General features: G+C 38.4%; 1 protein-coding gene across 5 annotated transcripts in view; it reads left to right on the top strand.

Moving 5' to 3' along the window:
• Positions 1–14,149, top strand: part of ADGRG2 (adhesion G protein-coupled receptor G2) — a 105,668-nt gene that overhangs the window by 79,538 nt on the left and 11,981 nt on the right. For all 5 annotated transcript variants that reach the window (XM_084869486.1, XM_084869482.1, XM_084869483.1 and 2 more), the window contains 12 exons: positions 373–412; positions 892–929; positions 2,628–2,722; positions 3,663–3,729; positions 4,213–4,598; positions 7,096–7,267; positions 7,450–7,606; positions 8,872–9,015; positions 9,731–9,853; positions 10,447–10,492; positions 10,617–10,720; positions 11,519–11,640. In XM_084869486.1, the coding sequence (XP_084725612.1) occupies positions 373–412; positions 892–929; positions 2,628–2,722; positions 3,663–3,729; positions 4,213–4,598; positions 7,096–7,267; positions 7,450–7,606; positions 8,872–9,015; positions 9,731–9,853; positions 10,447–10,492; positions 10,617–10,720; positions 11,519–11,640 (1,494 nt within the window). The remainder of the gene's footprint in view (positions 1–372; positions 413–891; positions 930–2,627; positions 2,723–3,662; positions 3,730–4,212; positions 4,599–7,095; positions 7,268–7,449; positions 7,607–8,871; positions 9,016–9,730; positions 9,854–10,446; positions 10,493–10,616; positions 10,721–11,518; positions 11,641–14,149) is intronic.

Below are 14,149 nucleotides of genomic sequence, written 5' to 3' on the forward strand. Positions count from 1 at the left end.
CTTCCAGGGTGAGTGGCGGGCCTGTTTCAGAAATTTTGCCTTGGGCCAGCCAGCTCTTCCTCAGGCCTTCTGCCAGAGGCTGCCTGGGAGCTGCAGTAACTTAATGAATAACACGATTGTTCAACCATAAATTTCTATCTTGCAACTGTTGGCTAGTACCAATAGAGCTCCTGTCTGGTTAGTTTCCCTTGTCATATAAATAATTTATTTTTTCCACATAGGAGTCTCTTAATATACCCAGTATCTCTTCAAAGTGAATACTACAAGCAATAAATACTATATGACTAATGCATTTGCTAAAAACCTAACTTGTTTTGAATTTAACATCACCAACAGCTTCCTTCATGTCAATTTCTTTCATTTTATTAACAGACGAACAGAGCTCAACAAAACCCTGCAAACCCTAAGTGAGGTAATCATAGTACACCCTGTACTTTGCATATGATTGTTTTTTGGGGGAAAGCATGGAGTTCTGCATTCCTGGGGTGATATGTATTCAAATCTGTTATGTAAAATAGTGAATGAACTAGTTCCATTACAAAAAAAAAAAAAAAAAAAAAAAAAAAAAAAAAAAAAAGCACAATGGATGGACATTACAAAGAGGTGGATTTTCCTTCATGTAAAACTGAAAGTCTCTTAAAACAAGGACCCAGAAGAATGAGCTCTCTTGTGTGGTAATGAGCTCCGTGACATTAGAGGTATATAAGCAGAGGCTGTATAGCCTGAATAGCTTTGATCATAAATCAGAAATCTGGTAGAAATGTGAATTGGGTGATCCCTAGGAGTTCTTGGGCTCTAAGATTCAGTGATGCTTGATTAGTCCAGGGTTGTCTTGTCTGACACTTTCAACTGTCAAAGTAACATATATATATATTTTTTCGTTTGTTTCAGACTTATTTTATAGTGTGTGCCACAGCAGAAGCTCAAAGGTCAGTTATGTTTAATACTTTTATAAATATCACTAGAGACCCTGTGCATGGATTCATTCATCATTGGGGTCCCTCAGCCTGACCTGTGCCCTCTCGCAATATGTGACCCCCTAGGGAATGTCGGACTGCCAGTTTCGGCCCAGCCTGCGGAGATCGGGCCGAAACCACAGTCCAGCACAACCTGCAGCTCCTGCCTGCCACTCCCACTTATCCCAGTCCTGCTGTGCTTGCTGTGGGCTTGCACCCAGTTAGGCCCACACCAAGTCAGTCCCTATCAATTGGGAGAGGCTTATACTGCCTCAGTGTGCTCATCAGCCATGAGCCTTGTGTCTGGTGTCCATTGGTCAGCTGAGCAGTGCTACTGCTGTAGAAGCACACTGACCACCAGGGGGCAGCTCCTGCATTGAGCATCTGCCCCCTGGTGGTCAGTGTACTTCATAGTGACCAGTTGACCGGTCATTCAGCCATTCAGTTGCTTAGGCTTTTATATATATAGATTATTCTTGACTCATGAATAATAAAGTATTGAGGAGTCTTAGGTTGCAAATTTGAAGGTATTCTTCTAAAATAAACATATATTAATGACATTTTGGATATATGTATTTTTATTCTTCCAAACATTCATCAGTCTGTCACAAGTATATTCTCATTTCTTTGTGAAACACAGAGAAGGGTTCTGTTGGGGATGCTGGCCTCTGTTTTATGAGGCTAAGGATCATCAGTTCCTTAGCCCTAAGGGCCACCAATTTGACCAAGAAATGGTTCACAGTGGTCCAATCAGAGATAAGGACAGTCAAAGAAGCAGGAACATAATCTGGAACACAGGAGAAGATGGAGAGGGAGGAAAGGATAGGAAAGAAAGAGAAAAGAAGAAATTAAAAAGTGCATGCAAAGGTGAATTTGAGATTGCCCGACAATTATTTGAGCATGCATAGATTATCACCTTAAATTGCGTCCATTGGTTGTCCTGACTGCATACCAACAAGCTCATATGTCTATAATCCACTACCTGAACCTTCAGCATTCTATGATAGTAAAAATTCTAGAAAATGACAAATTTCTACTCATCAAACTATTCATTGATACAAATAATGGCAAGTCTTCTATGAAATTGTACATCAAATCCCTATCCACTATATGTATTTAGTTCACTTCACTTACCTCTTTTTGTTCTTTGCAATATTAATATTTTCCCACATAAACCAAGATTAAAGTAGAAAGAAACAGAGAATGTCTTAAATTCTTAGTTATCTGATAATCCAGATTGGATTGCCAGAGAGAATTTGGACCTAAGTCCTTGATATTCATCTAGGCTGGTATTTGAAAGGGCTTTTACAATGGAAACTCAAATGCCTACAGCTGGGGGTAAGACTCTAGATGTCAAGATACGTGTGTTTGCAGCCAAGTTTCACCCTTGCCTGTTCATTGTGCAGGTAGACAAAATAAATCAGCAGCTGTGTGTGGTCCTCTGCTTTGCAACATCTGTGAATGTAAACCCCTATAAATTTCTTATCCTGTAAAATCTTTTGTATAAAGTTCAGACCATGGTAGCTGGGTGTTTACAAGCTTATAGATAACACTGCAAGATAACATTGTCACTGTCTCTTTTCGTCACTCTAAGTTTCAAAAAGCAATTACAAATATGTAGATAGGTTTCCAATTTAGAAACATTCTAGTTGTATATTTTTCTTTTTATAGCACACTGAATTGCACATTCACAATAAAACTGAATAAGACGAGGAACATATGTGATGTAATGACGACTTTGAAAAAAGTAAAGATTCACCCGATGGGTAAGTTGTCTCTATGTTGCTGTGTTCATTTTCATATGGCTTTGATGCATTCTTTTTAAAACTGAGGATATAATTAAGAAATGTACATATGTTACAGCTTTCTACTTTGACTCATTTGTTCTTAGGAAGTTTTTAGGGAGCTCTAAAAGGTGATTTTCCCACCAAAACCGGTTTGGCTCAGTGGGTAGAGCATCGGCCTGCGGACTGAAAGGTCCCAGGATCGATTCTGGTCAAGGGCATGTACCTTGGTTGCGGGCACATCCCCAGTATGGGGTGTGCAGGAGGCAGCTGGTCGATGTTTCTAGCTTTCTATCCCTCTCCCTTCCTCTCTGTAAAAAATCAATAAAATATATATTTTTTAAAAGGTGATTTTTCCTTTCTTTATTTTTAAAATATGTTTTTATTGATTTCAGAGAGGAAGGGACAGAAAGAGATAAGTAGAAACATTAATGGTAAGAGAGAATCACTGATCAGCTGCCTCCTACATATCCCACAGTGGGGACCGAGCCCACAACCTAGGCATGTGCCCTGACTGGAAATCAAACCATGACCTCCTGGTTCATAGGTTGACACTTAAACACTGAGCAACACCAGCTCGGCCTTTCTTTCTTAATAAAATTTCAGTGTACTTTTTGAAAACATTATAAACCCTGTTGAGAAGGAAAGATCTATTTGGAGTGTTGAATCACTTGCCACTGGGATCTGTTTACTTCTGAATTCCTCTTAGAAATTGCTGAAGAGTGATTGATATTATGTGCATATAGCCCTCCCCCAAATTATTCACTCAATATAATGCCATCCAATTTATTTTATCACCTGTTTTAGACAAATGCTCTTTAAAATGCAGTCAGTGTAAGGACCATAATACTTAACGGATCTGAGCTTCTATCTTGCCATATTCTTAACCATGCATTTTCTTCTTTCCTTTTGTCTCCTCCAGAACAGTGCTGCTGTTCTGTCAGAATACCCTGCCCTTCCTCCCCAGAAGAATTAGAAAAACTGCAGTGGTATGTAGCAAACATGCTGACCCTTTTCCTAACAAAATAACATTTAATTGCCATGTTGGCTAAGGAATTTTTGAAATTTGACAATGCATAAGGGCTTTCAATTTCAACACTTCTCAAACATTACTGCAAATATCAATCACTGAGGATCTTGTTAAAATGCAGATTCTGATCAGTAGGTCTGGGCAGGACCTGAGATTCTGCATTTCTAACAGACTCCCTAGTGAAGCAAATGCTGCTGGTTCATGGACTCCAGCATGGGTCCAGACTATAGTGCAGTGGTTCTCAGGCCTGGTTGGACATTAGGATCACCTGGGGAATTTTTGAAAACATCGATGCCTGCCTCCCACCCTCAGAGATGATGATGTCATTGGTCTAGGGTGCAGCCCAGGGTTCCGGGTGGTATCAGATGGTTGCTAGAGGTGGAGATTCACTTCTCTGTAGCTCATTTGTCTCACATGCATCTCTCTGATTCTTTCCTTTTAGTGACTTGCAGGATCCAATTTCGTGTCTTGCTGTTGGTTATCCACAAGGCCCAGCAGTTTCTTCCGGCAATTCTATCCCAGCTGCTCCTCAGGCCACAGGTTTCCCCCAGGTCTCCAGTGCCCTCTCTTTAGCTACACCTCTAAAGTCTCCAGCTGTCATCTCCCAGAGCCCAACAGCAGCGATGCACCTTCCTTCTGTCCAGTCTTCAACTCCCATAGCTTCTAGCCCTACCACTGACATGCTCCCCCAATCTGGAACTATCTCTACCCCTAGTCCCCATACTGATCTTTCCTACACCCTGTCACCTGGGAAATCCTCATTTCCCACTCCCACCACATCTGCCTTGGTGAAGGTCATCATGACCAGCGCACCTCCTGACAAGACAGGTAAATATGAGGAGCTAAGCTGCTCCTAATTTTGTTTTAATTTTGGGTACCTGAAATGCAGCTGCCAATCTGTAAATATCTATAAGATCACACTGATCATTTCTTTTTATGATGTCTTCTTATTTCAAGAGATTTCTTCCAGGCATTCATAGAATAGAGAAACAGCTTTGAGGCAAACACAGATCTCATTTTATCAAGCTGAGTTATTTTATAGTTTTCTTTCTCCTACAAAAGGTTTTTGGGTCACTCTTTTAAAACATTTTTAAGTGAAAACTTTGGAACTGTTAAACACAGTAACCCCATTTAGACAGAAAACAATAAAAACTGGTGTTCTTGAAAATCAGTCAGTCACAGAGTGACAGAGCTGGGACTGAGCCAAGATAGCCACAAGGAAAAGAAAAACATTCAGAAGGCCTAGTCCTGGGTCTGCACAGGCTCTAACTGGCGGTGTGATCTGGGATAAGCCATTTTGCTCCTCCTGACTCAGCCTATGAAATTAAAGATAAAATAATCACACTAACAGCACTTGGTTGAGAACAATGGCATACATGAGAAGCCCTTGAAACTGCAAAGGGCTCCCCAGAAACAAAGTAGGTTTAGGGATAAAGGCTAAAGGGAAGAAGGAAGAAAGCAGAAAGAATTCTGGACACTCTCCAGAATTTCAATTTAGTAAGAAGCAAGTCTTCCTCTAGAATTTAGATGTTTCAAGGCAAAGTCAAATTTTGGTGTCATGAGATTGGCACTCAGGTTGAGATCCCTGCCCCTTCCACCACGATGCCAGCATCCCCAGGAGGTTTAGACTTCTGCCAAATGACTTGATATTTCTTCATATTTGCAGAATTTTAAAAATAAATATGGACATTTTAGGCCATATAAAGTCATTGGGGCTCTAGTCTAGTTGGTGATGAAAAATAAAGTAAAATTAAAGTTCAGCCGAAACGGGTTTGGCTCAGTGGATAGAGCATCAGCCTGCAGACTCAAGGGTCTCGGGTTCGATTCCAGTCAAGGGCACATACCTTGGTTGCGGGCACATCCCCAGTAGGGGGTGTGCAAGAGGCAGCTGATGAATAGTTCTCTCATCGATGTTTCTAACTCTCTATACCTCTCTCTTCCTCTCTGTAAAAAATCAATAAAATATATTTTAAAAAATAAATAAAGTTCATTAGCCTGAGCTTAAAATTGTCTACCTTTCCAAAGCTATCCCCTTCCATCCTTAGAATCAACCTAGCAGGCTACACAGAAAGGCCAGCAAGGTGGCCTCTTGCGACTGTGCTTCCACTCAATAATTGAGTTTCAGGCAATGAGGAAGCAAAGTAGCATATACATAAAAGATGTGCTGGGGTATTATCTGGGAGCTAAAAATGGATATGTTTCCATAGAAGAGGGATGATGAAATATGATATTCTCACAATGACTCGCATAACAAAATGACTATTACACAACTGTGCATAAGAACAACTAGACAAAAACTTGGGGGCATTTCTCAAGCCTTGAGTGAAGTGAAAATAACAATAAATAGTTTGCACACCATGCTCATAACAGTATATTATAACACATGGATAAAGATTAGAAAGGAACATGCGAAATAAGAAATAGGAAGTTAAGTGGTCAAATTAAGAGACTTTTTTGTTGTTAGACAGGTCTGTATCATTGTTTCCTATTTAAAAACACTATTAAAAATCAGGCTTGTAATTTTAACAACATTCTGTTTTCCATAAAAAGCACTTCTAGTTACCCATATAAATTCCTGTATGCATGATATAAATTAAATATAAGTATATTTATGCTTGAATATACACTAAATACACTGATATGCTTTTACATATTATTTTAGTTAGGTTTCCTTTTAAATATATTTTTTACTATTGACAATATTAAGGATGTCAATGTATAATGCATATTGTATACATGAAATATAATGTACACACACTAAATTTTATCCAGTTCTTATGGATGAATGAATATTTTATAGTTCTATGAGATTGAAAAACACCACAGTCATGTAACCATCAAAATATATGACATTTCCACTACCCCAAGAGTTTCCTCCTATCCCTTTGTAGTCAAACTTCTACCCACTTTGCCCGTCCCCTGGCCACCACTAATCTGTTTTGTTTCCCTATACTGTACTTTTTTCCCCCTAGAATTTCATATGAAGAGAATCATACAGTATGTAGCCTTTTGAGTCTGGCTTTTTTTTTCACTTAATATAAGACATTGGAGATTCATCCATGTTGTTGCATATATAAGTAGCTCATCCCTTTTCATTACTGAATAATGTAGTCTGTTGTATGGTGGACGACAGTTTGTTTTTCCATTCTGTAGTTGATGAACATTTGGTTTGCTTCCACTTTGGAAACAAAGCTGGAAAAGGCTGCAATAAACATGCTTTCACTTTCCTGGGGTGAATACATAGCAGATCACAAGGTCTATGTTTCTTTTTGTTAATGATTTCTTTCATTATGTGTTCATAAAATGATTTGGTTCTCTGTTGTAGAAACTGTTCACACCAGTGGCATCACTGCTCTTGACCTTGAGGGCCAAGTGGCTCAGATGGAGAAAATTCTGTCCTTGGGCAGCTTGGAGCCTAACCTTGCAGGAGAAATGATAAATCAAGTCAGCAAACTCCTCCATTCCCCACCCGCCTTGCTGGCCCCTCTGGCCCAAAGGTATGACTTAGTAAACTGACCCATATAGTGATAACAATGCTTCTTACATGATTAATTACAGCCAAGTATCTTTCTCCCACTATGAGTTTTATAATGTTAAATTGCTACTCTGTGTTATTTCTGCTTAGACTGGGAAAAACAAAGTGGGAGTGTTGAATTTGAACTGCCATTTGTCTTTACAGAGTGCTAAAAGTAGTGGATGACATTGGTTTACAGCTGAATTTTTCAACCAAGACCATAAGTCTAACCTCCCCTTCTTTGGCTCTGGCTGTGATCAGAGTGAATTCCAGTAATTTCAACATGACTACCTTTGCTGCTCAAGACCCTACTAATCTTCAGGTACATCCTAATTTAATGTGGAAGCAGCCTTTTCTTGTATATGATTTCTCATATATCATGATATATGATAGAGTATATAATTGAAGCAATTACTGCTTATAGTCAGGGATGATATTAAAAATATTTAAACTCTAGAACAATGAGTCACCACAGAATTAAAAAAAAAGGACATTGCTTAGCTGGTGTGGTTCAGTGGTTGAGTGTCAACCCATGAGCCAAGAGGTTACCAGTTTGATTCCCAGTCAGAGCGCATGCTGGGTTTGGGGCTTGATCCCCAGTAGGGGGTATGCAGGAGGCAGCCAATCCATGTTTCTCTCTCATTGATGTTTTTCTATCTCTATCCCTCTCCCTTACTCTGTCCCGAAAATTAATAAAAACAGCTCCCCTCTGGGGAGCATGCCCATGCCTTTCCCCTTTCCTTCCCTTTCCCTCTCCCAGGCACCATTAGGAATTACTTCTTCCACCCCTGTAGTTTTCCAATTAATGTTCTATTACAGTTTGAAAAAATAAAATAAAATCAATAAAAACATAAAACAAGGGCATTGGTTTTGGCTGGTCTTAGAGGTCACTGTTGGACCTAGAGCAGTTGGATTGTGGAAGTTGGGGTGGGGTGAGTTGGGGGAAGTATCCAGTGGAGGGTTCTAGATAGCTGGGAGTGAGCAGGGGCATTAGCTACTTATCAACCCACTCTGATACTTTAAGAAGTGTTATGACTACCCTGGTGTGAATAGTGGTACTGAATAGCAATCTTGCTTCTAATTGTTTTCTAGCCACCTATTAGAGGGATTGAGGGCTGGAAACACCTACATAAAACCAAGTCCTGCCTATTAATTTAATTTACAAGTTTGGTGCATGTGGTTCTATGAAGACTTGCCCTAACAAGTCACTAAGCTGGTATATTGCTGCTGTGGTTTCCTTGAGGTCTACAGTGTATGACTTATCATATGATATATGATAAGTCATACACTGTAGACCCTCCTTGGGGTCAACGCCCCCCAACTTTATTGCAATATAATTGACATATAATATCTTATACTTTCTGACTGTTTCTGTGTATATTTAAAATGTTTTCTTTCCTACTCCAAAGCTTCCTCTCCCTATTACCCACCCTCTCTAATTTTGCAGCAAAGAAATAAGAACTGATTATACACAGAGACACCACACAGAAATGCCCCTACATGATTCTTCATCTTGATTGGTTATGTTTTCTAACTTCTTATTATACCAGCCCCAGATGTTTTAATTATTTTTTACTTGGTTTTCAGGTTTCTCTGGAAACGGAGGCTCCTGAGAATAGTATCGGTATTATTTCTCTGCCCTCATCACTGATGAGTAATTTACCAGCTAATGATGTAGAGCTAGCTTCCAGGGTTCAGTTCAACTTTTTTGAAACACCTGCCCTATTTCAGGTAAAGTTGCTGTGAACTGGTTTTAATTTAAGTTTTATTTGGGAGTGGGGAATTTATGCTTCTTTTAATCCTCACACATCTTAAGTCCGGTATAAGTAAAAAGAATTGCTGAAAAGCTGCAATTTATCTTTAAATAGGATCTAAGAGTGCTAGTGATGATACATAACAATAACTGATACTGTTTACCAATGCTGAGCACTGTCCTAAGCTCTTATAAATGTTAACTCTAATACTCTCAACATCTCTGTGAGGAAGGAACTATTAAACTATATATTATTCCCATTTTATAGATGAGGACATGTATGCACAGAGAGGTTAAGTAATTTGCTCAAGGACAGACAGCTTAAGTGGCTTGATGTCGTGCTACTTTTGACAGCACATACATTAAATGGCTTAATGTTATGTTTCCCTTAATATTCATGAAGGACACATATGTAACATCTTAATAAATAAAGACATTTTAAAAAATTCATGAAGGCCCTATTGGGTCAATCCGTGAAATTTAACTTGGTATTTAGAGCGCTGTAGAGTGCAACAAGTTCTGCTTCTAATTATGGTTCTTGGGAAAGTCGCTTTATTCCTGACCCTCAATTTCTGACCTAAGTTGTAAAATAAACATATGGATTAAATAGTCCTTTGAGTCCCTTCAAGCTCTAAAACTCTCTGATAACATTTCGTTTTCCCTTGCCATCCTGTTGATTCTTTTGTGTGCTAGGACCCTTCTCTGGAGAACCTCTCTCTGATCAGCTATGTCATATCATCAAGTGTTGCAAATCTGACTGTCAAGAACTTGACGAGAAACGTGACAGTTACATTAAAGCACATCGACCAAAGCCAGGTGAGAGAGTCCTGTCTGGGCTGTTCACTGACCAGAGACACCTTGTGCAAACTATACCTGGAAGACATGGCCTGAAAACAAAAGATCCAACAGAACCTAAAAACTCAGGGCAGTGTGTAAGACTAGAATCACTTAGTCACTCCGTTGGGTTTCAACATGCCTAATAACTGACCACCTAATGTCCAAAAGGAACAATGCAAAAGCAAGCTCTTATCAACTGCCAGATTTCAGTGCATTTCAATATGTGGCTGCAGGTCTGATTCTCACCTCCAAAGAGAAAACAAAACAGTTCAGTTCACATTGAGCATCAGCTATGATCTCGCTACTCAAAGTGGAGTCTGCACTCTTAGGCCCCACTCCAGACACACTAAATCAGAATGTTCATTTTAATAATGCCTCAAGGTGATTCTTAGCACAATTGCTGAGTTTAAGAAGTGCTGACCTATAAAAGGCCCCTGAGCTGCTCCTAGTGTAAAATAACAAGTTTCCAAAAATTAAGAATGAGATTCTGAATTTTTTTTAAGTCAGCTATTTTTCCAATGGCTTTTCCAGTACAGTAAATTAATTATTTGTGATGTATCTTTCTACTGCAGGATTACTTAACAGTAAGATGCGTGTTTTGGGACTTGGGCAGAAATGGTAGGTTCCAGTCATACCTTTTTCAAAGTCTTGAGTGGGTGGGGGAAGGGGTATATGGGCGAAAGGGCAGTCATGAGTGCTGTGGCCTTGCTGATTGAACAAATACTCTTCCCAATGCCAACAGGTGGCAGAGGAGGCTGGTCATCCAATGGCTGCTCTGTCAAAGACAGGAGGCTGAATGAAACCATCTGTAGCTGCAGCCACCTTACAAGCTTTGGCGTCCTACTGGTAATATCCCCAAATTACCTGGCCTTAGATTCTGGGTCTGAGAGGTAGCTAGGCATGATGCCATAATGTCTAATCTGTTAGATGACTTTGAAAAATCAGCAGATACAGTATTGTGGCAAAATTATTGACCAATGAAATTACTCTTCTAATTAAGCAAGTGTACTTGAAGGAAAATACTTGAACATGGAAGTATGTTTTCCCATTCTATTTTTACATTTAAGTTTTACTCATTTAAATAGCTAGGAGGACTAGGAAATTCAGATTAAAGTGGGTAATGAAATTGTTTAGTTTGCAATGCACTTTACATTTCTTATAAAACACATTGATATAAATTATCTTATTTAAATCTCCCCAACAGTCCTGCAAGACAGGTAGAATGCGGCATTGTTACTGTCATTTTAATGAAGTCAGAATTAAGACTCATTTGTTAGGTAACTGTCCACAGTCATAGAACTAAAAAATATAAGACCTAGAAGCCAAATTCAAGTCTTTATAGATTCCTAGCCCAGTGCTTCTCTAGTGTACTATAAGACACTGATCAAGCACATGGGCTTTGGAGTTGGCCAGATCTGAATTTGGTCCTTGGCTCCTCCACTTCATAGTTGTGTGGCCTTGGGCAATTTACTTAATCTCTGGGCTTCAATATCATTATCTTTACTTAATGATAATAATTGTGGCTACCTTACCAGTTATTGAATGAACTATGGATGGGCACTTAGAACACTCAATCACTGTAAGTTATGATTCTTTTATTTACTTGAAAATATTTGGTCTTGAAAACAATATTTTATTTTCTAGGACCTATCTCGAACATCCTTGCCAGCGGCTCAAATGATGGCTCTGACGTTTATCACATATATTGGTTGTGGGCTTTCATCAATTTTTCTGTCAGTTACTCTCATAACCTACATAGCCTTTGAGTGAGTATCCACAACTGGAAACTTGAACGATATGATACAGTGCTCACCTCCATTGCCAAAATATATTAATTAAGTGCACTCCTCAGCCTGCCTTATCCTGTACAACCATCTAGTGGAGCCACCTATATGTAAAACTTCATGATTCTTTTTGGTTTATACACTTGAATCCTTCCATTAGTCTATGCACTCTCTGAAGGCAAGGGTTGTGCCTTAGTCATCTTCATACCCTAAGATGATTCCTGGTACTTAGTTTACAATAAGTGTAAAATGAAAGATGAACACCCAGAAACCCAATAGCTTAAATCTGAAAGAGACTATAGATTAATGTATGGAATAAGAGCTATGTTTAATATAATGTTTCTAAATTATACTTAGAAAACACAAAAGATTAATATTAACACATGTTGGCTGAAGAAGAATAAAGAATGTAAAACTCCACTGAAAGATATACATACTTTTAAAAAATATAGATACTTGATAAGTGTGGCTTTGTAGGTCAAAGCAAGAATAACATTCCAAGTAATAGCATCTCTTTCTCAGCTTACAGAAGGGTCCCTTTGGTAACTTTTTTTGGGGGGAATTCCAACAAATTCTGTTAGAAAAGAAGAAAATATGTATTTTTCTTACATTAAGTGAAACGATATGTAAGTTCTGAAATGTAGATTTTGGACCAGGATCAAGAAATGCACAAATTTACTTTAAATGCCAAACTTAAGGTCCAGCTGTGAATACAGATCTTTTAGTGGACCCTTGAAAATATTATTAATGAGACTAAATTACCATAAGCCAACCATTACTCAGAATGATTTCACCAGATCTAATTTCACACATATAAATATGCACTTGTCATCAATTAGCTGTATTTTCCTATGTCTGTTTCATTTAGGTATAGTATAAACTCTTCTTTCCATGATCTCATTTTCACTAATAACATAACAGGGAAATCTGGCTATGTTTTAAAGATCTGAATATAGGAACCTATTGTATGAGAAGCAGTAGCAATGCTTCTAGAAGTCGTTTGGGAGAAATGGGGGAGGGGGTTGTTCAGTAGATTCCACTACAAACTATTTAAAAGGATGGGTCAACAGTCAGCATGTAAAAGGTTCCACAGAAATACAAACACAAAATTTCCATATGGTTCCACCAATGATTCTGTTTAGATTTTCCCTCTGTTGTTGGTTTTAATGCCTACAGAGATACTCAAAGAGAGGAAATTTACCCACATTCAACAATCTCCCCTTATCCACGGTTTTGCTCTCTGCAGTTTTCAAATACCCATTGTCAACTCCAGTCCAAAAGTATTAAATGGAAAATTATAGAAATAAACAATTCATAAGTTTTAAGTTTCTCAGTGTTCTGAGTGAATAACATGATGAAATATCACACCATACTCCTCAATCCTGTTCAGGAAATGAATCATCTCTTTGTCTGGTATATCCACACTGTATGCTAGTACACTACCCACCCATTAGTCATTTAGTAGCTGTCTTGGTTATCATAGTGCTTTATGTTCAAGTAACACTTATTTTACTTAATACTGGCTCCAAAGCATAAGAGTAGTGATATTGGAAATTCAGATATGTGAAAGAGAAGCTGTAAAGTGCTTCCTTTAAGTGAAAAGGTAAAAGTTTTTAACTTAATAAATCAAGAAAAAAATTGTATGCTGAGGTTGCTAAGAACGAATCTTCTATCTATGAAATTATGAAGAAGGAAAAGCAATTTGCACTAGTTTTGCTGTCATAACTCAAATTATAAAAGGTATAGCCACAACTACATGATAGTTAAAATGCAAAAGGCATTACATTTGTGAGTGGAAGACATGAACAGAAAACATGTTCTGACTGATGGCAACATGTTGCACCAGAAAGTATTGAACCTACTGTATGAAGACTTCAGCAAGAGATCTCCTGAAACAAGTGACACCAAGCCAAGTAAGGGATGGTTAACAGATCCAGGAATAGGTTTGAACTCAAAAATATAAAAAGTCACATGACTTTTATTACTATATTGCCATAATTGTTCTATTTTGTTATTACCCTGTTTCCCCGAAAATAAGACAGTGTCGTTTTTTTAAAAAAATATATTTTATTGATTTTTTTTTTTACAGAGAGGAGGAGAGAGGGATAGAGAGCTAGAAACGTCTATGAGAGAGAAACATCGACCAGCTGCCTCTTGCACACCCCCTACCGGGGATGTGCCTGCAACCAATGTACATGCCCTTGACCGGAATGGAACCTGGGACCTTTCAGTCCGCAGACCGACGCTCTACCACTGAGCCAAACCAGTTTCGGCTAAAAATAAGACAGTGTCTTATATTAATTTTTTCTCCCAAAGTTGCGCTAGGTCTTATTTTCAGGGGATGTCTTATCTTTCCATGCGCTAGGTGTTATTTTTGGAGGATATCTTATTTTGGGGGAAACATGGTAGTTATTTTTTAATCTCTTACTAGGCCTAACTTATAAATTCAGCTTTATCAAGGTATATATTTATAGTAAAAACATAGTATATA

Source organism: Pipistrellus hanaki (genome assembly GCF_964339955.1).
Source record: "Pipistrellus hanaki genome assembly, chromosome: X".
Classification (NCBI taxonomy): Eukaryota; Metazoa; Chordata; class Mammalia; order Chiroptera; family Vespertilionidae; genus Pipistrellus; species Pipistrellus hanaki.